The sequence below is a fragment of the Neovison vison genome, chromosome 9 (genome assembly GCF_020171115.1).
Source record: "Neovison vison isolate M4711 chromosome 9, ASM_NN_V1, whole genome shotgun sequence".
In the NCBI taxonomy this organism is placed as follows: domain Eukaryota; kingdom Metazoa; phylum Chordata; class Mammalia; order Carnivora; family Mustelidae; genus Neogale; species Neogale vison.
Genome location: NC_058099.1, coordinates 91341979 through 91367090, shown reverse-complemented (window position 1 = coordinate 91367090; position 25112 = coordinate 91341979). Strand labels below are relative to the sequence as shown.

The 25112-nt window shown below is 44.3% G+C and overlaps 1 protein-coding gene and 1 long non-coding RNA gene across 2 annotated transcripts in view; both read right to left on the bottom strand.

The window, feature by feature from the left end:
• The window catches only part of LOC122917721, an 85762-nt gene extending 61158 nt beyond the window's left edge, over positions 1 to 24604 (bottom strand). The window contains exon 1 of the long non-coding RNA XR_006386445.1: positions 24481 to 24604. This is a non-coding gene — a long non-coding RNA (uncharacterized LOC122917721). The remainder of the gene's footprint in view (positions 1 to 24480) is intronic.
• LOC122917720 (small nuclear ribonucleoprotein G-like) lies at positions 22491 to 22857 on the bottom strand. Its single transcript, XM_044265940.1, has one exon. It carries the CDS (start codon positions 22844 to 22846, stop codon positions 22616 to 22618), a length of 231 nt encoding a protein of 76 aa, XP_044121875.1. The 5' UTR covers positions 22847 to 22857; the 3' UTR covers positions 22491 to 22615.
• Positions 24605 to 25112: the final 508 nt, after the last annotated feature.

Here is a 25112-nt window from a genome sequence, read left to right as displayed (position 1 = left end):
GCAGTAAACATAGGGGTGCCTATGTTACCTTTTCAAATTAATGTTTTCACGTTCTTTTTTTTTTAATATTTTATTTACATATTAGAGAGAGAGAGAGAGAGCACAAGTGGGGGCAGGAGTGGCAGGCAGAGGGAGAAGGAGAAGCTGGCTCTCTGCTGAGCAGAGAGCCCAATGCAGGACTTGATCGCAGGATCCTGGGATCATGACCCGAGCCAAAGGCAGACACTTAACTGACTGAGCCACCCAGGCGTCCCAGTGTTTTTATATTCTTTGGATAAATACCTAGTGGTAGCATTAGTGAAGTCTTAATTTTTTTTTAAATTATTTATTTATTTGAGAGAGAGAGAACATGAGACAGAAGAAGGTCAGAGGGAGAAACAGACTCCCCACCGAGCAGGGAGCTGGACGTGGGACTCAATCCCGAGACTCTAGGATCATGAACTGAGCTGAAAGCAGTCGCTTAACCAACTGAGCCACCCAGGTGCCCTCTATTCTTAATTTTTTGAGGAAACTCCATACTGGTTTTCACAGTGGCTGCACCAGTCTGCATTTCCACTAACAGTGCATGAGGGTTCCTTTTCCTCCACATCCTCACCAACACCTATTGTTTCTTCTGTTTTTTTTTTTTTAAAGATTTTATTTATTTATCAGAGAGAGAGAGGGAGAGAGAGCGAGCACAGGCAGACAGAATGGCAGGCAGAGGCAGAGGGAGAAGCAGGCTCCCCGCTGAGCAAGGAGCCCGATGTGGGACTCGATCCCAGGATGCTGGGATCATGACCTGAGCCGAAGGCAGCTGCTTAACCAACTGAGCCACCCAGGCGTCCCGTTTCTTCTGTTTTTGATTCTAGTCATTCTGGCAGGAGTGAGGTGATATCTCCTTATGGTTTTGATTTGCATTTTCCTGATGATGAATGATAACAAGCATGTTATGGGTCTATCAGCCATCTGTATTCTTCCTTGAGAAACGTCTGTTCGTGTCTTCTATCCACTTTTTACTTGGATTATTTGTATTTCGGGTGTTGGGTTCTATCAGTTCTTTGTAGATTTCGGATACCAACTCTTCATCAGTTAAATCATTTTCAGTATCTTCTCCCATTCCAGAGATTGTCTTTTAGGTTTGTTGGTTGTTTTCTTTGCTGTGTAGAAGCTTTTTGTTTTGATGTAGTCCCAATAGTTTATTTTTGATTCTGTTCCCCTTGCCTCAGGAGACATAGCTAGAAAAATATGCTCTGGCCCATGTCAGAGAAATGACTGCCTGTTCTCTCTTCTGGGATTTTTATGGTTTCATTCTCACATTTAGATCTTAATCCATTTTGAGTTTATTTTTGCGGATGGTGCAAGAAAGTGGTCCAGTTTCATCCTTTCGCATGTAGCTGTCCAGTTTTCCCAGAACCCAGTTGTTGAAGAGTCTGTCTTTTTACCATTGAGTATTCTTGCCTCTTTGGTTGAAGATTAATTGACCATATAATTGTGGGTTTATTTCTGGGGCTCTCTATTCTGTTGTATTGATCTATGTGTCAAGAGCACATCTATGTTTAAAAAAGATAACCCAGATAACTCTTGGGACGGTATTGAGGATAATATTGGATTAGAGTGAGAAAAACTAGACATGGGAATACTTGTTTCAGACCTAGCTTGTTTGCTTTCTTCCTTTCTCTCTTTTTTTTAAGGTTTAAAAACAATTTTTTTAGACTTTTTAAAAAAAGATTTTATTTATTTATTTGACAAGTAGAGATCACAAGTAGGCCAAGAGGCAGGTGGAGAAACAGAAGGAAGCAGGCTCCCCGCTGAGCAGAGAGCCCGATGTGGGACTCGACCTCAGGACCCTGAGATCATGACCTGAGCTCAAGGCAGAGTCTTAACCCACTGAGCCACCCAAGTGCCCCTAAAAAAAAGTTTTTTTTAAATAATCTCTACATCCAATGTGGAGCTCAAACTCACAACCATAAGATCAAGAGCCACTTGCTCTACTGACTGAGCCAAGAAGGCATCTCTATTTGCTTGCTTTTACTCATTCATTCTGAACGCATTTAGAAGTATCTACAATGTGCTAGGCACTGTTCAGGGCACCACAAATATGGGAATGAAGAAAAATAATGCACTATTTTGCTGGATCTCCATTTTGTCTAGGGGAATATAGACAACAGATATAGGAATCTGTAGTGATGGTTTTTTAAAAGTGCTAAGAAGAGAAATGGGGGCACCAGGCTGGCTCAGTCAGTAGGGTATCTGACTTTTGATCTCAGGGTTATGAGTTTGAGCCTCATACTGGGTGGAGAGATTACTTTAAAAAAAAAAAAAAAGGAAGAAAGAAAGAAAAATGAAGATGTTGAGAAATCTAGAGTACTCTGGAGGTTTCTGGGAAATCTTCTTAATTAGTTAATTCGTTGTGGGGGAAAGTAAGGGGAGGGGGAGAGAGAGAAAGAATCTTAAGCAGGATCCACATCCAGCACAGATCCTATCTCATGACCCTGACATTATGACCTGAGCTGAAATCAAGAGTCAGATGCTTAATCAACTCAGCCACTCAAAGTGCCCATTTTCTCCCTTTCCTTCCTTCTTTCTTTCTCTGTTCCTCTCTCTCTTTCTTTCTTCCCTTCCTTCCTTCCTCTCTTTCTTTCTTTCTTCCTTTTTTTCTTCTCTCTCTCTCTTTTTTCTTGTGGTAAAATGTACATAAGGTAAACTTTACCATGTTAACCATTTTTAAGCCTACAGTTCAGTCCATTATGTACATTCACACTGTTGTACAACCACCACCATCATCCGTCTCCAGAATTTTTTAGGTGGAGCTCTCTTCAATAGAATAGTTGAAGTCTTCTCTAACATGGCAGCATTGTAAGCCAGAGTGAAGAGTGAGAACAGATTTGGGGCTCAGGGAACACGTTCTTCTCTCTGGAAATAGCTAAGACTATTGCAGCAGGCCAGGTAAGAGTTGGTACAATAAGATTTGGTGTAGCTGAAACCCCACACCCAAGAGCATAAAGGAAAGCAGACTTGGGAGTCACTTTTCTCCCAGAAGTAATTTATTTAGTGGAGAGGCCAATGCAGATCCATGAAGAGAGACAATCCATTGCTAAGTACAAGCTCTTTAATCACAGAGGATTTTCATATCTGTATTAAAGAGCAATGCAAATGAGTGAATGCAATTTTTTGAAGCTGTGAAGTCTACTGAGTTTCCTTTTTGAGTTATAGGACTTTCAGACTCCTCATGAGTGAAGAGTCATGAGTTTGCTTTGGAATGTACTTTCTTTTTATGAAACTGAAAAAAGGAAGCCTCATTTAAAATGAAGATGGCTATTCTTCTGAAGTGTTTTCAAAAATGGAAATGGAAGGAAAACTTCCAAACTCTCTGAGGCCAGTGTTGCCGTGATCCTAAAACCAGACAAAGACCTCATCAAAAAGGAGAATTACAGATCAGTATCTCTGATGAATATGGATGGAAAAATTCTCACCAAAATACTAACCCATAAGATCCAACAGTACATTACAAGGATTACTTACCTCAAGCAAGTGGGATTTATTCCTGGGCTGCTAGGTTGGTTCAACATCTGCAAATCAAGCAATGTGATACACTATGCAAATAAAAGAAGGGACAAGAACCATATGATCTCCGAATAGATGCAGAAAAAAGCATTTGACAAAGTACAGCATTCTTTCTTGATTAAAAGTCTTCACAGTGTAAGGATAGAGGGTACATACTTCAATATCACAAAAGTCATCTATGAAAGACCCAAAACAAATATCATTCTCAACTGGAAAAAACTGAGCTCTTTTGCCCTAAGGTCAGGAACACAGCACAGATGTCCACTATCTCCACTGCCGCTGTTCAACAGAGTACTAGAAGTCCTAGCCTCAGTAATCAGACAACGAAAAGAAATAAAACGCATCTGTATAGGCCAAGAAGAAGTCAAACTCTCACTCTTAGCAGATGACATGATACTTTATGTGGAAAACCCAAAAGACTCCACCCCAGAACTGCTAGAACTCATATGGGAATTTAGTAATGTGGCAGAATATAAAACCAACGCACAAAAGTCAGTTGAATTTCTACTTACCAACAATGAGACAGAAGAAAGAGAACTTAAGAACTTGATCCCATTTACAATTGCACCAAAACCATAAGATACCTAGGAATAAACCTAACCAAAAAGGTAAAGGATCTGTACTCAGAAAACTGTAAAGTACTTGTGCAAGAAATTGAGGAAGACACAAAGAAATGGAAAAACGTTCTGTGCTCATGGATTGGAAGAAGAAATATTGTGAAAATGCCTATGCTACCTAGAGCAATCTACACATTCAGTGCAATCCCTATCAAAATACCATCAACTTTTTTCACAGAACTATAACAAAAAATCCTAAAATTTGTACGGAGCTAGAAAAGACCCCAAATAGCCAAAGGAATGTTGAAAAAGAAAACCAAAACTGGTGGCTTCACAATTCTGGCCTTTAAGCTCTATTACAAAGCTGTACTCATTGAGACAGTATGGTACTGGCACAAAAAACAGACACACAGATCAATGGAACAGAATAGAGAGCCCAGAAATGGACACTGAACTCTATAATTCACTAATCTTCAACAAAGCAAGAAAGAATACCCAAAGGAAAAAAGACTGTCTCTTCAACAAATGGTGTTGGGAAAATTAGACAGCCACATGCAGAAGAAGGAAACTGGACCATTTCCTTATACCATACCAAAAAAAAAAAAAAAAAAAAGACTCAAAATGGATGAAAGACCTAAACGTGAGATAGGAATCCATCAAAATCCTAGAGGAGAACACAGGCTTATTCCACCTTGGGCACAACAACTTCTTGGTAGACCTCTCTCCAAAAGCAAGGGAAACAAAGGCAAAAATGAACTATTGGGACTTGATGAACATAAAAAGCTTTTGCACAGCAAAGGAAACAGTCAACAAAACCAAATACAATGAATAGAGTGGGAGAAGATATTTGCAAGTGACACATCAGATAAAGGGCTAGTATCTAAAATCTATTAGGAACTTATCAAACTCAACATTCAAAGAACAAATAATCTAATCAAGAAATGGGCAGAAGACATGAACAGATGTTTTCCCAAAGAAGACATCCAAATGGCCAACAGATACGTGAAAAAGTGCTCAACATCACTCTGCATCAGGGAAATACAGATCAAAACTTCAATGAGATCTCACCTCACACCAGTCAGAATGGCTAAAATTAACAAGTCCGGAAATGACAAATGTCAGCAAGAATGCGGAGAAAGGGGAACCCTCCTACACTATTGGTGGGAATGCAAGCTGGTGCAGCTACTCTGGAAAACAGCATGGAGGTTCCTCAAAAAGTTGAAAATAGAGCTACCCTACAACCCAGCAATTGCACTGCTGGGTATTTACACCAAAGATACAAATGTAGTGCAACGAAGGGGCACCTACATCCCAATGTTCATAGCAGGAATGTCCACAATAGCCAAACTGGATGTCTGTTGACAGATGAATGAATAAAGTAGATGTGGTATATATACATATACATATATGTGGTATATGGAATATTATGTAGCCATCAAAAAATGAAATCTTGCCATTTGCAATGACATGGATGGAACTAGAGTAACATAAATCATTCAGAAAAAGATAATTATCATATGATCTCACTGATATGTGGAATTTAAGTAACAAGGCAGAGGATCATATGGGAAGAGAGGAAAAAAATGAAACAAGATGAAATCTGAGAGGGAGGGAGACAAACCATAAGAGACTTTTTAAAAAATATTTTATTTATTTATTTATTTGACACAGCGAGAGAGAGACAGAGTGTGCACAAGCAGGGGGAGCAGCAGGCAGAGGCAGAGGGAGAAGCAGGCTCCCCGCTGAGTAGGGAGCCTGATGTGGGGCTCAATTCCAGTACCCTGGGATCATGACCTGAGCCAAAGGCAGACACGTAACCAGTAGAGCCACTCAGGCATCCCACTGTAAGAGACGCTTAATCCTAGGAATCAGACTGAGGGTTGCTGGAGAGGAGAGTGGAGGAATAGGGTAACTGGGTGATGGACATTGGGGAGGGTATTACATAAGACTGATGAATCACAGACCTGTACCCCTGAGAAAAACAATATATTATATGTTAATTAATTGAATTTAAATTAAAAAAATTTTTTTAACCTTTTACATATTAAAAAATAAAATAGGAGGCCAGCAGGGAGAGCTCCCACTGCTCATTGCTTTCACTCTGCTGCTCATGGTTAAGTGCAGACCCAACCAGAAGAGAAGGACCTTGCATTCCCAAGAGAATTTATTACTGCAGCAGGAGAAAGGAAGAACTTCTCCTTGCCCAACAAGAAGTTCAGCCAATATGAAAATACCACAACTCAGCCACTGAGAGAACATCAGCACCCTGATTTCTCACTTTCTTCCAAAAGACTTTCACCTAAAGTAGCCCTTCTCAGGGTGCCTGGGGGGCTCGGTCAGGTAAGTGTCTGCCTTTGGCTCAGGACATGATCCTGGGGTCCTGGGATGGAGCCCTGCATCAGGCTCCCTGCTCAGTAGAGTCTGCTTCTCCCTCTCCCTCTGCTCTCTACCTCCCAACAATCTTTCACTCTCTCTCTCTCAAATATCATAAAATCTCTCAAAAAAAAAAATAAATAAATAAAAAATAAAGTAGACCCTCTCAACTTAACAATTCTCTGTATAAAGTAACTTTCTTCTCCTCTGATGTCTAGACTTGCCTATGGTTCACCATAGCTTGCATGACCCAAATTGCAATTCCTTTGCTGTTCCTAAATAAACCCATATTTCAACAGAAATAACTCTAGACGTTAATCCATTAATCCTATCCAATAATTTTGTTATCCAGGAAACCTTCATGTGTTCTGCACGCTGAGCTGAATCCTTTTCAGTGAAAGATCCAGCTGGGGAGGAAAATAATTTTCCCTTTACCCTTCTAAGTTCTTGTCTGAGACCGCCCCCCACCTCCCTGCTGCCCCGTAATAAAAGACAGATTAATGGGAGAAAAATAAACAGAAGTTTAGCAACATATGTACCTACTGTATACATGGGAGAGATGCAGGAAAACTGAGTAACTCTCCGAAATGGTCCAAGCCATCAATAATCTCCAGTGATACACAAAAGATGTTGGGGAAAAGGCAGGGGAGGAGGGATATCGCCAAGAAAACCACAGTAAACAAGGAGATTTAAATGTGCAGATTTAGGGGCCTTTGGGTGGCTCAGTGGGTTAAAGCCTCTGCCTTCAGCTCAGGTCATAATCTCAGGCTGAGATTGAGCCCCAAATCAGGCTCTCTGCTCAGTGGGGAGCCTGCTTCCTTTCCTCTCTCTCTGCCTGCCTCTCTGCCTACTTGTGATCTCTGTCAAATAAATAAATAAAATCTTAAAAAAAAAAAACTGTGCAGATTTAAGTCTTTGTCTTCTTCATTGATAAGAATTTCTAGAGCTTTAGAGATAAAGCTTTAGAATCTCTTCTCTTCTCTTGGCAGAGGGAGGAAGACAAATGTAAATTGCTCTTACAAAACCAACTAACTTCTACTTGGTTTTCAGGGCTTCTCTCCTGACTGCTGTTTTTCAAAAAATGATGATTCTAAAATAATCCTTATGCCAAAGAGATGTAAGGGCCTATTTAGCCAGAGCGATTCCATCTGGTTAAACAGTGATTTTGTTGTTTATGCAGTAAAACTTAAACGGACCCTGTGCCCCCCGCCCACTCAGGGAACTTACTTAAAAGCAAGTCCAGGAAACCAGTCCCAGGTAACAAAGCCCAAATACAAGGGCAGGTCAGGCCAGGTGGAGACATCCAATCAGTAGGGCGCTCAGACTGTCTCCCTAGCTACCAAGGAGTGTGGGTCCCGCCTTTTGGGCCCCAATTCTGACCAAGGTGATGGGCTAGCTCAAATATTTACTAAGGTAAATTGTAATTCAATTGGCCACCCGTGTGTGACCTCGCATGACTGTGCAGCTTTCACTGTGTGTTACAATCTCATTGGCCACTGGTGTATGGCCAGGCCGAACCCCACTCGCCTTTGCTCTATAAAAGTTGGTCTGTAAGGCTGGGAGGGGTCGCATCTTTGTAAGAGACTGCCCTGGTCAGTTTGATTCTCGATGCTGGGTGCGAAATAGATTTGCTTGACCTTCGCTTTGTATCAGTCTCGCTCCCTTGATCACGGACCTATCATTGGGGGACCTTTCAGAGACATATTTGGATGTGGCAAACTCTGCTTTCCTTCAATCTAAACCATTATTTCTGACTTATCTGGATATTTGAGATTAACTTGCTATGATAATACTATGCAGAAGTCACAAAACCAAACCCTACCCCACAGCCACATAAAGGAACTTAGAGGATACATTTAAAAAACTGAACATAGGGGCGCCTGGGTGGCTCAGTGGGTTAAAGCCTCTGCCTTTGGCTCAGGTCATGGTCTCAGGGTCCTGGGATCGAGCCCCATATCGGGCTCTCTGCTCAGCAGGGGGCTTCCTCCTCTCTCTCTGCCTGCCTCTCTGCCTACTTGTGATCTGTCAAATATATAAATGAAAATTAAAAAATAAAATAAAAAAAACTGAATATAGGGACACCTGAGTGGCTCAGTGGATTAAGCCGCTGCCTTCGGCTCGGGTCGTGATTCCAGGGTCCTGGAATGGAGTCCCACATCGGGGGTCCTTGCTTGGCAGGGAGCCTGCTTCTCTCTCTGCCTCTGTCTGCCACTCTGCCTGTTTGTGCTCTAGCTCTCTCTTTGACAATGAATAAATTAAAACAAAACAAAACAAAACAAAAAAACCTGAGCTTATTCTCCTTTGAGTTGTTCTTCTAATTTGCTTTCCCTGGAAATTTGCAGAGACATGAGCCTATTTGCTCTAGGTGGATGCTTGTTTTCTCATTAATATGAAAAACAGTACGAGGAAATGGAGTTGTTCTTCCTGTAAGGAGGAGCAATCCTTGTAAATATTGGCAGAGCCAGGGCAAATTTGTAAGGTAAGAACTTTGAGGTGTGTATAATGAGTTTGCAAAATTTTCTACACGGCACACAATAGTTAGGGTTGGATAATGTATGTTTGGGGAGGGAAAACAGAGACTGTACAGTTTATAGAGGAACAAGTGCACTGTGACCTGTTGAAAACTCATCAATAACGACTCATCTCCTGGAGGTTTATTTTCCCCATCTATGAGCCTTTACCTGAAACACCTGGGCCCTATGTTTTGGAATTCAGTTCTTCGGGAATATGGAGTGTATACTGCGTAGTACTGCATAATACGTCTAGGGACATACCCCATAATTAAACCCATGGATATAACCACAGGGAAATGTATGATTACCTATACCAAGTAGAATAAATAAGGACCAAAAATAGACTTACATCCAATTCAGGCCAGATTTTACTGCCAAATTTGTTTAGCACCAAATTCTTGGTTTCAGAGACAAAACTCTAAAATTTCAGAATTTTGGCTAAGGGATTGTGGGCCTGTTGGCCTTTCTCTGTGTGATTCCAAAAAAGCCATCACCTGAACCCATCTCATGAGTGGCTACACGGTGATGAATCAAGAATCTGGATCTCGGGAGGAATGAATTGCTCAACATCACATCCTTCCGCACCAAGTGGATACACCTGTACTAGGTGGTCCTGTGCTGGGGAGGGGTCGGTATTTAGTGCGTATCAGCGGGACCTGAAAAAAACACAAGTAAGAACTACAATGTACTGGGCGCCTGGGTGGCTCAGTGGGCTAAGCTGCTGCCTTCGGCTCGGGTCATGATCTTGGGGTCCTGGGATCGAGTCCCGCATCGGGCTCTCTGCTCAGCAGGGAGCCTGCTTCCTCCTCTCTCTCTCTGCCTGCCTCTCTGCCTACTTGTGATCCCTCTCTCTGTCAAATAAATAAATAAAATCTTAAAAAAAAAAAAAAAAAAAGAACTACAATGTACTTGCTGGGTGCTTATATCTGGCTCAGCAGAAGGCAGAAACTCTATGAATCATATCCATGCAGGCAGGTGCAGGCAAAGAAAACCGATATCTCCCAAGTGGATTTGAAAGGATCTTATTACCCTGGATCCTAAGAGGGTTGTTGCTTGTTGCCTTGGGAACCATACATAAGGATAATTAACTCAGCTCCTCATTTTAGTGACTCCTCAGCTCCTGATACAATTTCTCACAGACATGGCTGTCTAACAGCCGTCAGACCCACATGCGGGACGCATTTCTCCTGGACGGTTGACGTGGTACTTGTGGCTGTTCCACCCGTGACAGAGACCGTGGACCATGCTCTCCAGACAGGCCACGCGCTGGACTACCTCTGGTTTCTGTCTCCTGGGTTTCACACTGGCAAGCGTGAGGCAAAGCAAGTTGGATAATGTGGTTCCTAGGATGGCTTGGGAGCCAGGTGAGTAGCTTTTGTCTTGTCCTCACTGGGGGTATTCGGTACAGAAGGAGCATCCAGAACTTTCTGGACAGGAGCATTTAGTTAGACCAAGTCAAGAAATTAATATTTTACTTTTGATTTATTACTTTATAGGGAGTCATACTTTGATGAGGAGACAATTTAATGTTTCAGCTCAACATGTATTATTTATTGAGCACATATTATGGGTATCTGTGCCAGATATAAGCTCTGTCTACAGAGTCGAGATGCTAGCCTACAGTATGTGGAGGGGATATATATGTAGCTAGGAAAAGCCATAGGAACCTACTTTGACTAACGTCAGAAAAGGTTATAGGGAATCTTGTCGGCAGCCTCAGCTAGCGTGGGCTTTTGCCTACACGATGCCCTGACGCCTGGAGGTGAAGGACTCCTCTCGGACCTATGAGGGTCAAAACCACAGGCAAACTTGGCAGAGCAGAAAGACTGGAAAACCCCTGTTTTCATCTCAGAGCCGCTGTACCAAAATGAGACTGCCAGCCTCCAGGTATCTATGATGTAAAAAACAAAACAAAAACAACAGAAAAACAGAGGTCTATCTTGTTTGGACACTGTGGTTGAGATGCTGTTCTCTGTAGCTGATCATAATTCTCATATACTATCTTACAGTTTCTCTCTCTCTCTCTCTATGTATATATGTAATTTCTAACAATAATCTCTGAGGCAGATACTATTTTCCTCACTTTTAAAAGGAAAAACAGGGGGCGCCTGGGTGGCTCAGTGGGTTAAAGCCTCTGCCTTCGGCTCAGGTCATGATCCCAGGGTCCTCGGATCAAGCCCCACATCAGGCTCTCTGCTCCACAGGGAGCCTGCTTCCTCCCCCCTCTCTCTCTCTGCCTGCCTCTCTGCCTGCTTGTGATTTCTCTCTGTCAAATAAATAAAATCTTAAAAAAATAATAATAATAAAATAAAATAAAAGGGAAAACAGGGGGTACCTGGGTGGCTCAGTTGGTTCAGCCTCTGACTTCTGCTCAGGTCATGATCTCTGGGTCCTGGAATTGAGTCCCACATCAGGCTCCCTGCTCAGCAGGGAGTCTGATTCTTCCTCTCTGCCCCTCACCCACTGAGGCACAGAGGTGCCCCCCAAATCTCGTTTTAAAAGTACACATTGTTACAAGACCTTGAACCAACCCATGAACATGCACTTGTTAAGAAAAATAAAAGAGTTAAGATCAGATCCTATTGCTTCTCATAATACTTTTCCTTCGTGCATAACGGTTTCCAGTCCCTGTGCCACAGCTCCTGGAGCCCCAGCTACGCTCTCTGCCCTCTTTACTATTCTGCATTTTTCAGCTTATAATAGTATTTCTGGATGTTCTTATACATCCCACAATATTTTAAATTATAAAAATCCTGAATGCAATCTGTAAAATGCTAAAAAGGGGTGAGAAATTATCTATGCTATCACTACCCCAAATAAAACAAATAAACAGTTTGCATTTTGGTTTATTTTATTCCCGTCCCTCTGCCAGTGTGTTTCAGTTTTGCACAGTGGCAATCACGGTATGGGAATTTTGTATTCTGTCATTTACACTGAATACTACACTATAAGTATTATCCATAAGTTCCAAGAGGGCAAAACCTCCATTGTTTGTGCATCATTGTATCATCTGAGCTTAGCATGATATAGTTAAAATGGCTCATTAAGTAGTTGACTGAATAAATAGCAATCTATAGGGGCACCTGGGTGGCTCAGTGGGTTAAGCCTCTGCCTTTGGCTCAGGTCATGATCTCAGGGTCCTGGGATAGAGCCCCACATCAGGCTCTCAACTCAGCGGGGGGCCTGCTTCCTCCTCTCTTTCTCTGTGATCTCTGTCAAATAAATAGATTTTAAAAATCTTTGGGTGCCTGGGTGGCTCAGTGGGTTCAGCCTCTGCCTTCAGCTAAGGTCGTGATCCTGGGGTCCTGGATCGAGCCCCGCATTGGGCTCTCTGCTCAGCAGGGAGCTTGCTTTCCCCTCTCTCTCTGCCTACTTGTGATCTCTCTCTGTCAAATGAGTAAAATCTTAAAAAAGAAAAAAATCTTAAAAAAAAATGTTGCTACATATTCTTCATAGTTAACATATATATGCCCATATAATGTACCTTCTAGAGGATATGTTTTAATTTATTTAATTTTTCCTAATTATTAGATATTTTCATTGTATTCTAGTTTTTGCTCTTATGACTAATGCGTTGCTGAAACGTTCTGTGCATATAGTCTTCTCTGCATTTGCACTATGGTCTGAAAATAGGAGCCTGGCATAAAATTACAGGGTCAAATCACTTGAACATTGGTATGAGCCTTGGTACATTTTATGGAAATGCTTTTTGAAAGGGTGGGAGCAGTTTATCATGGCAAACAATGTAGTAGCAGTTTCTTCCCACCTTCACCTGCCCTGGTTTGTGTTGTGCTTTTAAATTGTTGGTATTGATTTCGGTGGAAGAATTCCTCAATCAATTAGCGGGCTTCCCGAACCTCACTTCAGTGTCACAGGCCTAGTGTGCCAAATAAGGACTCATTAAAATGTGAGCCCCTTATTTCGGTCATGTCCCTAATACTCCCACTATTTCTCAGGTGCAATTCAATTGTATCTCAGACTTTAATTTCTATGATTGGTTATATATGTAAATACCAGTTATAATCATATATTATCATTGTGTTTACATCTTTTTTTTGTTTAGAGCTTTTTTGAGCATCACAATAAAAAAAGATGATTTTTACATTAGACCCTTAAAGTCATCATATCCTTGTTTCTACAAAGTTGTTCAAGGAATTTATCTCTACGTATATCTACATGTTTCTATCTCCGTCTTTCTCCCTGGAAATTCACAGGCAATCCCAGCTCCAGGGAAACAATATTTTCATGTGAATTTAAAATTAATATTCACCAGAGACTTAACTAAAATTACAGTAATCTTTGGACTGCTAACAAGTGATGGACAGAAGGTATTATTTCTTTATGAGCTGTCTGTCCAAGTCCATCGGGGAAGGCCATTAAGCGGCCGTGTGCCAGTTACTTAAACTGCTATTTTCTTAGAAAAACTTCCTAAAGTTTTGGCTGCAGAAACTATCCAGAGGTAACCCCTGCCTCTAAACAGAGTTTAGGAAGGACTTAAAGTACACACTAAAGCAGAGTGGACCATAAAGTATGTGAAAGGGGCTCAAGGCAGCTGACGTAGGGATTGTTGAACGTGAAGAAGGGACGGTCTTTCTTCTCAGTACTCCACAGGTCGCTCCGTGTGACGTGTTTACCTGCCCCATTCCTGCCTCTGCTTGGGGAGACGTGGGGCTGCTGCCTGCCTTGTCCCATGGAGGAGGGGGCTGAGGTTTCTCCAGGCCCAGGAGCAACCCTGTTGTTGGGCCAGACAGCTGTGACTGAGGGTAAAGCCAGGGTAAGGGGTGTAGAAAGAGCACTTGGCGGCCACATGATCCACGCACCTGCGGCCAGGGTGTTTCTGAGAGCTGCAGCGGCCCCCTTTCACTGCAGGATGCCCCAGGCCCCGTGCCCGCTATCTCTCACTAAGTCCCCATCAAGACAGACAACCTCCCTCCTGTTAGGATCACTGCAAGTGTCAGCTAGAAGATACCGGACAGATCGTCTAGTTAATCCCATGCATTTATTTTACTTTGCTTTTTAAAAATTTATTTGAGAGAGAGAGAGAGAGAACATAAGTGGATGTGGGCAGAGGGAGAGGGAGAAGCAGACCCCCCGACCCCCTGCTGAGCAGGGAGCCACCTCAGGGGCGGGACTTAATCCCAGGACCTCCAGATCATGACCTGAGCCAAAGGCAGATGCTTAACCAACTGAGCCACCCAGGTGCCCCTTAATTTTACTTGACTTTTCATTAAATTCAAAACAGCATCCCCCAAAAGCAGAACTGTCTTCACTACCATTTTCCAGTTCCCCTAAATCAGAGACTGTCCCACTCACCTTCTTAGTTAGCTAATTGCCAAGATGCTGAGCATTTTTCTAACCATTTTTCTGTTCATTTGCATGTATACATATGTACACACATCTGTACATATGTATATACTTGTACACACATATGTGTATTAACTGCACAACAAGGCCCGGACCATATGTATTGCTCCGTACCTTGCTTTCGTCCTTACCAATGTGTCATGGACAACTTTGCATATTGGGTCATGCAGACTATTTTTTAAAAAATTTTTTAAAGATTTTATTTATTTCTTTGACAGAGAAAGACAGAATATACAAGCAGGGGGAGTGGCAGACAGAGGGAGAGGGAAAAAGCAGGCTCCCTGCTGAGCAGGGAGTCCAACTCGGGGCTCTATCTCAGGGTCCTGGGATCCTGACCTGAGCTGAAGGCAGACTTTCAACCCACTGAGCCCCCCAGGTATCCCCAGGCTACTTGTTTTTACCTGATAGAAAGCATTCCTCAGCATCAGCCAGTAGATATACCTTAAAAAGATGTGATTTCCGGGGGCACCTGGGTGGCTCAGTGGATTAAAGCCTCTGCCTTGGCTCAGGTCATGATCCCCTGGGATTGAGCCCCGCATTGGGCTCTCTGCTCTGCAGGGAGCCTGCTTCCTCCTCTCTCTCTCTCTGTCTCTCTCTCTCCCTGCCTCTGCCTACTTGTGATCTCTGTCAAATAAATAAATAAATAGATAGATAGATAAATAAATAAAAATATGTGGTTTCCGGGCGCCTGGGTGGCTCAGTTGGTTAAGTGGCTGCCTTCGGCTTAGGTCCCGATCTCAGGGTTGTAGGATCAAGCCCTGAGTCCGACTCCCTGCTCAGCAGGGGGCCTGCTTCTCCTTCTGCCTCTGCTCTCTCCTTGCTGGTGCTCTTTCTCTCTCACTCACTCTCTGTTAAATAAGTAAAATCTTAAAAGAAAAAAAAAATGTGACTCGGCAGCACATATACCAAATCGATCAGTTTATTTGATCCCTCACTCTCCCTACATTTTTATATAGGAAAAATTTCTAATGTACAAAATAATGGAAAGACGAGTACAGTGAACACCGACCAGTATACTCTGCACTAGATCCGATGACTGTGACTGCTCTGTTGGCTGTCATTTCAGTACCTGACAGAGGTGTGTGGTTGCAAAGCAGAGGCCTAGGGAAAGCAGCAGAATTCATCAAGGCCCAAGGTTTAAGAGTTAGGAAGGAAGATCCAAAGAACCAGAGAAAGTAAAATTCACCGAACAGATTAACCTGGGAGGAAGATGTTGATTTCTATGAAGAGAAGGAAGAATGAGGCATCTAGGAATGTGGACTAAAAGTCATCTAGGAATGTGGACGCATTCCTGGGGTGCCTGGGTGGCTCAGTCAGTTGAGCATCTGCCTTCAGCTCAGGTCGTGACCCTAGGGTGGTGTGATCAAGTCCTGCCTGGGGCTCCTTGCTCAGCGGGGAGCCTGCTTCTCCCTCCGCCCTTCCCCCTCCTCTACTCTTTCCATTTCTCTTAAATAAATAAAATCTTAAAAAAATAAAAAATAATAAAAGGCTACCTATTTTTGAAATTATGGAGTGATTGGTGGGAATATAGAGACGTTCAGTGAGCTGTACTTTTTTTTTTTTAAGATTTTATTTATTGATTTGACAGAGAGAGATTGCAGGTAGGCAGAGATAGAGAGGAGGAAGCAGGCTCCTGCGGAGCAGAGAGCCAGATGCGGGGGGGTCGATCCCAGGACCCTGAGATCATGACCTGAGCTGAAGGCAGAGGCTTTAACCCACTGAGCCACCCAGGTGCCCCTAGTGAGCTATACTTTGATGCATTCTCTGGTAGCTATGCAACATCAAACATACTTTGAAGGCAAAAGCCCCCAAATGACATGGGGTGATATATGTATTTCCTTGGTGGGTGAAACAGAGAACCATTCTTATCTACAAATTCTGATCTTGCAAAGATCTAACAGCTTTTTTCCAGAAATAACCAAGAGAGTAACTGTCTGCCAAGAGTGTGGACATCTTTTTATTCCAAAGGAAAGTTTAGAATCAAATATGGAAATGGAATATTATACAGCAGGAAAATTGGGTGAAATACAGCTTGATTCAAGAACTTGAATAAATCTTAAAAATATAATTTTCAGGGACGCCTGGGTGGCTCAGTTGGTTAAGTAACTGCCTTCGGCTCAGGTCATGATCCCAGGGTCCTGGGATCGAGTCCCACATCGGGCTCCTTGCTCGGCGGGGAGCCTGCTTCTCCCTCTGCCTCTGCCTGCCTCTTTGTCTGCCTGTGCTCGCTCGCTCTCTCTCCCTCTGTCTCTGGCAAATAAATAAATAAAATCTTAAAAAAAAAAAAAAAATATATATATATATATATAATTTTCAGTGAAAATTGCTGGTTGCAGACCACACACAGTGTGATTCTGTTTTTATTAAGCTCAAAAACAAGCAGATCCAAACAATATATTATTTAAGAAGATATACATGTTGGGGCGCCTGGGTGGCTCAGTGGGTTGGGGCCTTTTCCTTCAGCTCAGTTCATGATCCCAGGATCCTGGGATCGAGTCCCGCATCAGGCTCTCTGCTCAGCAGGGAGCATGCTTCCTCCTCTCTACCTGCTTCTCTGCCTACTTGTGATCTCTGTCAATAAATAAATAAAATCTTATATATAAAAAAAAAAAGATATACATGTTTAGGTAAAAGAAAAAATTTTTTTTAAGATTTATTTATTTTAGAGAGAGAGACAGAGAGACAGAGCACACATGGTGGGGAGGGTCAGAGGGAGAGAGAGAATCTCTAACAGACTGTGCAAAGCATGGAGCCTGCCTGGGCTCAATCTCATGACCCTGAGAACATGACCTGAGCCATTGTGCCACCCAGGTGCCCCTAAAAAAAATTTTTTTTAAAGATTTTATTTATTTAGGGGCAGCTGAGTGGCTCAGTGGGTTAAAGCCTCTGCCTTCGGCTCAGGTCATGATCTCAGGGTCCTGGGATCGAGCCCCGCATCAGGCTCTCTGCTCTGCAGGGAGCCTGTTTCCTCCTCTCTCTCTGCCTGCCTCTCTGCCTACTTGTGATCTCTGTCTGTCAAATAAAAATAAATAAAATGAAATGAAAATATTTTATTTTATTTGAGACAGAGAGAGTGAGCGAGGAAACACACAAGCAGGGGGAGTGGCAGACGGAGAGGGAGAAGCAGGCTCCCCAGAGAGCAGGGAGCCAAATGTGGGGCTGGATCCCAGGACCCTGGGACTATGGCCTGAGGTGAAGGCAGAGGTTTAACTGACTGAGCCACCCAGGTGCCCCTTAAAATTTTTTTTTAATGAATGCATTATTTTAGGATAGTGATTCCCTTGAAATGAATGAGGACAATTAGGTCTTGAAAGCACGTGGCCTCACCGAAAATACTGGTTATCGTTCTATTGATTGTGTGGTGGGTTTATTAGATTCTCTCACCGTAATCCAGATGTATATTTCATATGGATCAAATATTACAATAATAACATTGTGTAAGGGGAAATACAGGCTGGACTTACAAAACAGGACAATGAAACAAGTAGTATGGACTCTTTACGTAGCCATTCTTTTAAAGGCATTTAATTTTATTTTTTTGCTATTCCAGCACACAGGAATCAGCATTCTTGAGTATAGTTCTTTCATGACTTGTTGGGGTGGCATAGATATCTAGAAATGGAGTTCCTGGGTCAAAGGGTGAAAACTCTGAAGTTAAATGCAAAACTGGGGAGGAGGTGTAAATAAATAAAATCTTGGGGCGCCTGGGTGGCTCAGTGGGTTAAGCCGCTGCCTTCGGCTCCGGTCATGATCTCAGGGTCCTGTGATTGAGCCCCGTATCGGGCTCTCTGCTCAACGGGGAGCCTGCTTCCTCCTCTCTCTCTGCCTGCCTCTCTGCCTGCTTGTGATCTCTCTCTGTCAAATAAATAAATAAAATCTTTTAAAAAATGAATAAAATATTAAAAATAGAAAATAAAGAATGTATTAAAATCTTTAAAAAAATGAATAAAATCTTAAAAATAGAAAATAAAGAATTTATTTTAAGTAAACTCTACAGCACATAAGGGGCTTGAACTCACGCGTGTTCCACTGAATAAGCTGGCAGGGAATCCCCTTTTCTTTGTATTTTATCTATATAGGGTGATGGATGTTAGCTGATCCTACTGTGGCCATTATTTCACAGGAGATGTAAATCAAGTGATCCTGCTGTGCATTTTAAATTTATACAGTGATACAGGTCAATTATTTCATAATAAGACTGGACAGAAATACCAAACATACATAGGCAGCAGACAGCAAAGTCAAGATGAGAAACAAAGCTCTTTCTGGGCTCCGTGGTGCACCTGTTGCCAGTAATGAAAACACCTGTCTTACTTATCAAGGCCACTGCCCCACTTCAGACTGCGATTTGACCTCTTCCCCATCACCCTGCCTGCCCAGCCTGCCCAGCCTGCAGGTGAAGCACAGGATCTAGTTCAGAGCCTCGGGACGTAGAACACAGAACTCCCTGTCTAGAGAGGCAGAATAGGGCTTTGTCTCCCAGAAAGGCAAGATGGTTTCTGTGGGGCTGCCTTGGGGCCAGTGCAGGGAGGAAACCTCTGCTGAGCTCCAAGTCAGAACCCAGAGCTCTTGCCCTGTTTTTCATGATACTGCCCCTGGCGCCCATGGAGGCATCTCTTTTCGCTTCTCTGAGCAGATTTTGAAATGTGTAGTCTTCAGAGTGGAAATGTTTATTACTGAAAATGTTTTGTTGATTACAAGAAAGCACAAAGGAATCCGTACAGCGTGTACCCGGAATGAAAAGAGTGGGTGGGAGAAACCGAGATAATGTCAGTTACCAGCTGTGCCAGCCAGAGTCCCTTTCTTTCTACCTGAACACATTCAAAGATTATCCCAAATCCAAGTCTGTGAAATGTTCATTTCAATTCAGATGTGTGTGTGTGTGTGTGTGTGATATGCCAAACACATGTAGTAGCACCATCAACCCCCTACACTAGATTAAATCAGAGTGGCATGTGATTAAAACATTTTAAAACTTAGGGAATACTAAGTTTTTCCCAAATACCTCTTCATTTTTTTAGTGGTTGTTCTGAATCAGGGCCCAAACAAGAAATACACATTGTTAATCTCATCGCTATCACTTAAATCTTTTCATCTGTAGGTTTCTTCCCCTTTTTGTCTTTAATGCCTTGCTGGTTCTTGTTGAGGAAAAGGGATCATTTGGCTTCTTGTATATCCCAGATTCTGGATTTTGTTGATTGTACCTCATAGTAGTGTTGTTTAACATATTCCTCTCTTCTAGTAATTCCTTTTTTTTTTTTTTTTTTTAAGATTTTATTTACTTATTTGACAGACAGAGATCATAGGCAGAGAGGCAGGTGGGGACGGGGGGGTAGTGGTGGTGGTGTGGGGGTGGGGAAGCAGGCTCCCGCTGAGCAGAAAGCCTGATGCAGGACTCTATCCCAGGACCCTGAGATCATGACCTGAGCTTAAGGCAGGGACTTTAACCCATTGAGCCACCCAGGTGTCCCTCTAGTAATTCTTATACACTGGTAGTTGGATCTAGAAAGTTGGTCAGACTCAGGTTTGCCCTTTTTGGCAAGAATGTGCCATTTGTGGTAGTGTATATTTCCATCAGATGGCACATAATGTCCGGTGATCTTTCCTGTGATGTTCGTGGCCATTGATGACTATTGCCTTGATCCAATATTTTATAAGTGTTTTGGAAAATGCCGATATTCAAATTTTGTCAATCCTTATTTCTTGGCTAGAATAATTTCTTTGTCAACTATTTAGTCATCCTGACACACAGTTGGTACATGTCTTAGCCTGGATTTCCCAGGAAGCAGAGCCTTGAGTCATGGACATTATTGGGGAAAGTGATCCTGTAGAAAAAAGCGAGGGATGGGAGAAGCAGAGAAAGCCAACTGAAGGGAGACTCACCCAGCAGGCTATTGGTTTAGGCACCTGATTGTTTGATCAATGTGACTTGATATCTGAGAAGCAATATATATGGATCTCAGGATAGTTCATCTTGTGGGGGAAAAAAACTAAAATTCACATATCAGCTTCTACCCCTTGCTGGTAGAAGCTTAGACAACAAAACATTGACTTCAGGGTGGTATATGCAAGGGTATCCCCACGCTGGTGCTCACAGAGAAGAACTGGGGTAGGAGGGAGGAGATGAGTGTATTCTCAGTAATGAAAACAGCTGTCTTGGGGTGCCTGGGTGGCTCAGTGGGTTAAGCCACTGCCTTTGGCTCAGGCCATGATCTCAGGGTCCTGGGATCAAGTCCCGAATCGGGCTCTCTGCTCAGCAGGGAGCCTGCTTCCCTCTCTCTCTCTGCCTGCCTCTCTGTCTACTTGTGGTCTCTCTCTGTCAAATAAATAAATAAAACCTTTAAAAAAAAAAAAGAAAGAAAGAAAAGAAAACAGCTGCCTTACCAAGACATGCAGTTGTTCCTGCATGAAGCTGGATAGAGCCGACCTAGACCTTCTTGCTACAGCAGTGGTTGGAGTAAGAGACAGACAAGACAAAGAGCATCTGAAGTAGTACATATGTGTTTGACACAGTCCAGAAAAGGCAAGTGAAATGTGTAATTCCTTCTCTTAAAATTGAACAGCTTTCAAAATAATGAATTAGTTCTATTGCATCTGCAAAGGTAATTGGGTGGTTTTTTTTCTGTTTTTCTATCATCATGACTTATGGATATATACATGTATGATATGTTTCAATTCATTGTGGTTATTTGTCTTCTTTTTTAAAAAGATTTTATTTATCTATCTGACAGATAGAGAGCACAGGACAGGAAGGAGTGGCAGGCAGAAGGAGAAGCAGGCCCCCGCTAAGCCAAGAGCCTGATGTGGGACTCAGTCCCAGGGCCCTGGGATCATGATCTGAGCAAAGGCAGACGCTTAACCAACTGAGCCACCCAGGAGTCCCGTTATTTTTCTTCTCAAAGCTTAAAATTTATCCCACTTTGGCCGGTGGATGGTGGATGCTTCCACAGATTGGCTCCAGATTCTGTTTGATGTCAATCTGAGTGTTTCTGATAGCTTCCCTGGTTCCTCAACTGACAAGATATTCCAGGCTTATTTTGGATATTTCTTGCTTCTGACAGAAAATCAACCACTTTTCCAAGTAGATCTATTTCCTTTTAGAGAAATATTATATTTAGAGATCACAGTCTGAAATCCTAGAGTGCTTACTCCTACCAGGCTGGTCAGTGTTTGGTGGACATTTTGAGTAGCTAGATCTTGGATTTTTTTTTTTTTAATTAGAGAGAGAGCGAGCAGGAAGGGAGGGGTAGAGGGAGAGCAAGAGCCATAATCTTAAGCAGGCTCTATGCTCAGCATGGAGCCTAACATGGGGCTGGATCTCATGACCCTGAGATCATGATCTGAGCCTAAATCAAGCGCTGGACACTTAACCGACTGAATCACACAGGTGACCCTGGAAATACATTTTTAAAGAAAAGTATACCCTAAGGGGCGCCTGTGTGGCTCAGTTGGTTAAGTATCTGCCTTTAGCTTAGGGCAAGATCCCTAAGGATCTTGTCTCACATCGGTGTCTCACATTGGGCTCCTGGCTTAGCTGAAGTCTGCTTCTGCTTCTCCCTCTACCTCTGCTGCCCCACCTACTTGTGTTCTCTCTCTGTGTCAAATAAAATCTTTAAAAAATATATTGCTTATCAGCTTTGATTTTATATTTTTTTATACTAAAAAATCATGATTCTTAAGGCCATTAACATAATTACTTCTTACTATCATTATCATTACTGAAAAGCAGTTTTGGGTTTTTTAAAAACTTTTAAAAAACATTTCCCATCCTTAGGGTATATACCTAAGGCATGTGTTGTTAAATAATTGTTTTAAATTCACCTGACATAATTTCCCCCTACGTGGAAAACGGCTGTTTCTTTTAAAAAGTGTACTATCCTTTAGGCTCAATCTACTCACTTTTGAAAAACTTGCTAATAGGTATCCTCAGAAGTCTAGACTAAATGAACTTGAGCTTTATCAGAAGCATGGTCATTCATTCCAGTACTTCTGGCAGAGGTTTGGGTGAGACAGAGGGCAGGAGGGTTTGGCAGTCATATGCAAAGGTGTATTCAATGAACTTACCTAGGAGTTTTTTCTTTGCGTGTGTGGTAAAACACATGTACGGTAAAATTAACCATTTTTTTTTGGCTATTATAAAAGTTTATTTAACAAAAAAGCTCAATATGAAAATGCACATGATCTGATTTTTATATTGTAGTAAAACAGGTACTATGGAGGGGACATGTGGAAGCAGTTGATTCTTCTGATGAACACATCCATTGTTTATACTCGTTCTAAGGCTTCTAACATGATGATACTATTTCCTCGTATTACCACCATTCCAATATTGTTCTGTTGCCCACTAGTTGCCATCTCCACACATTCCTCTATCACAAGATTCATAAATGGATCGAACCCCCGCAATATTCCTTGAACATGTCTGCCACCATTTAATTTCAATGATAATTTCTTGTCCATAAATTTTTTCAGCTCGGGAGGATGAGCTTTGCTCATGGTGTCTACTCGGCGAGCTCAAAAATGCCTCCCCATTTTAACCATTTTTAAGCATGCAATTCAGTGGCGTTAAGTGCATTCACATGTGCAACCAACAGCACGATCTCTCTCCAGAACCTCTTCATCAGACCAAATTGAAACTCTGCATCCATTAAACAATAACTCCCTATTACCGTCCCAGCATTTTCAACGTGACTAAGTGCAAGAAGCACCTGCTGGCCCGTTGCAGACTGGGGCCCTGGAAGATGCCGCCTTCCAGGCTGAGCAGGGCTCCCGCGGTGACTAAGCAGGCTCTCGCGTTAGCGCTCCCGCCCTCACCTATTGTCCCAGCGGGAGGAACCGGTATTTCCGGATTGGGGCCTCCGACCCTGTGATCCTGGCTAAGGGTGAAGTTCACGGGGGAGGGGAACGGAAGCTGATCGTAAAAGTTAACTTTCCACCGAAGTGAACAACCTGCCTCTCACCCCATGCCCAAGCACAAAGACCCCAGCGCCACCAAGCACGTACGACAGTGGCCCCAACCATCCTTTCCGTGCTCCTGTGAAGGGGAGTGTGGCTAACCCCTTCCTAGCCCACACCCCTGGAGGGGATCAGAAAGCCGACGGGAGAACGAATAAAGCAGCACATCGAATCCCTTTTGCCCCTGGCCCGAAAGAAAGCACAGTGGCAGTTTGGCAGCGAAGGGAAGGGGAAGGGGAATGGATGCCCGGGCTGGGGGCCAGGTGGTCCCTGCGGCCACAGTCCGGCCCCGCTGCTGGGTGGCCCGTGCGAGCCCCCCCACCCAAGTCGTTGCCAACACCCCGAAGTACAGCTGCAGTAAGCCTCGTCTCTTGGCCCAGACTGGCGCACCTGGCACCCTCGGGGTCTCCAGTAAGCCGGTGACGGCCGCAGCCCACCCTCCTCCCCTCCGGGCAGCCGCTCTCTGGCTGTCCGCCGCCCACTCCCCCTGCCCCCACCCTGGATATATATTTTTTTTCCTCCCAAACCTCCAAACAGGAAATAGCTCGAGTCCACAATAATACACAGGAGCGGCGACCGAGGCCAGTCGTGCCCGCCCATTCCCTGGGCAGCGTCCCGCACTCCGGCCCCGGCCAGGCGCCACCAGCGACGAGCGCGGGCGGCGCAGGGGACACCCGCCCAGCAGCCGGCGTCGCGTCGGAGCGCGCCCCCGGGACCCGCCCTCGTCCTGCGCAGGACCCCGGCGACTGCGGCCGCCCCCAGCCCGCAGGCGAGTACCCTCCCGCCCCTCCCCTCCCCGGCCCTCGAGCGCCCGCCCCGCGGCCGCCAGGGCCCGGGCGTCGCGGGGATGCCGCCACCCGTCGCGCCCCTGCGAGCGAGGGACTTGCGGGGTCTGGCGGTGCACCGGCGCCCTGGGTCGGCGTGCGAGCGGAGCTGAGGGGCAGCGACAGTACATGCGAGCTGATGCCCGCACCCCCACCTCCCTGTGGATTCGGGGTGTACTTTATTGGGCACGACTTTTTCCTCTCTGGGATGCTTAGCGGACTTCTGGCGTTGGGTCCTCCCGGGGGACGACGGCGCACCATAGGGTTTCTCTTCGGGGATCGTCTGGAAGTGGGTTTTAGCCCGCACCTGGGGCAGCTCCAGGTGCCCCGGGGTCACCGTCTCTTTCCTACCTGGACTGGCGCCTTCTCCCCCAAGAACTGCGACCGTTTCACTTTCTGTTGAGCTTCTCTTTAACCAGGATAGAAGGGCCTCTGGTTTCTGTTGGCGCAGCCAGCTTTAAGGGGGCAGGAGCTGGGGCGGTGGGGCGGAGGGCGGCGCGGGTTAGTTGCAAGCAGGTGGGGATCGCCTGCGGAGTCTCGGGCGGGTCTCAGCCACGGGGCCTGCACACCCCACACCGCCCGGAGCCCGGGACTGCACACTCCCGGAGGTGCCCGCGGGCCCGAGCTGCCCGCTGAGCCGCGATCTGGGTCCCCAGCGCCCGAGAGCCTTCGAGGGTCTCCCCCTTCCCTTTAACATGCGGGGCGCTGTCGGTGCTCAAGGCTGTGGGGTTCTTCTATAGGGAACTAAGTCAGCACCGAGTTGGGGATCTTTATGTTGGATAAAGGCCACTGAATTCCAGGCATTCTTCGAGCTCGAGAAGGGCATTCTCGGCTGTTTTGAAGTCTGGGCGAGGGCTGTCTGTGAAACTGCCTTTCTGTCAACTGTCCTCGTCGTCTGGGGCGGCTTCCTAGTCCCGGGGGTGGGTGGGGACACTTGGGAAGCCCCCTGCGCCAAGGCTTTCTGGGTGTTTCTCAATGCATTT

Bases quoted from the DNA above. Each gene is read 5' to 3' on its own strand.
- LOC122917720 (XM_044265940.1), bottom strand. From the start codon at position 22,846: ATGAGCAAAGCTCATCCTCCCGAGCTGAAAAAATTTATGGACAAGAAA.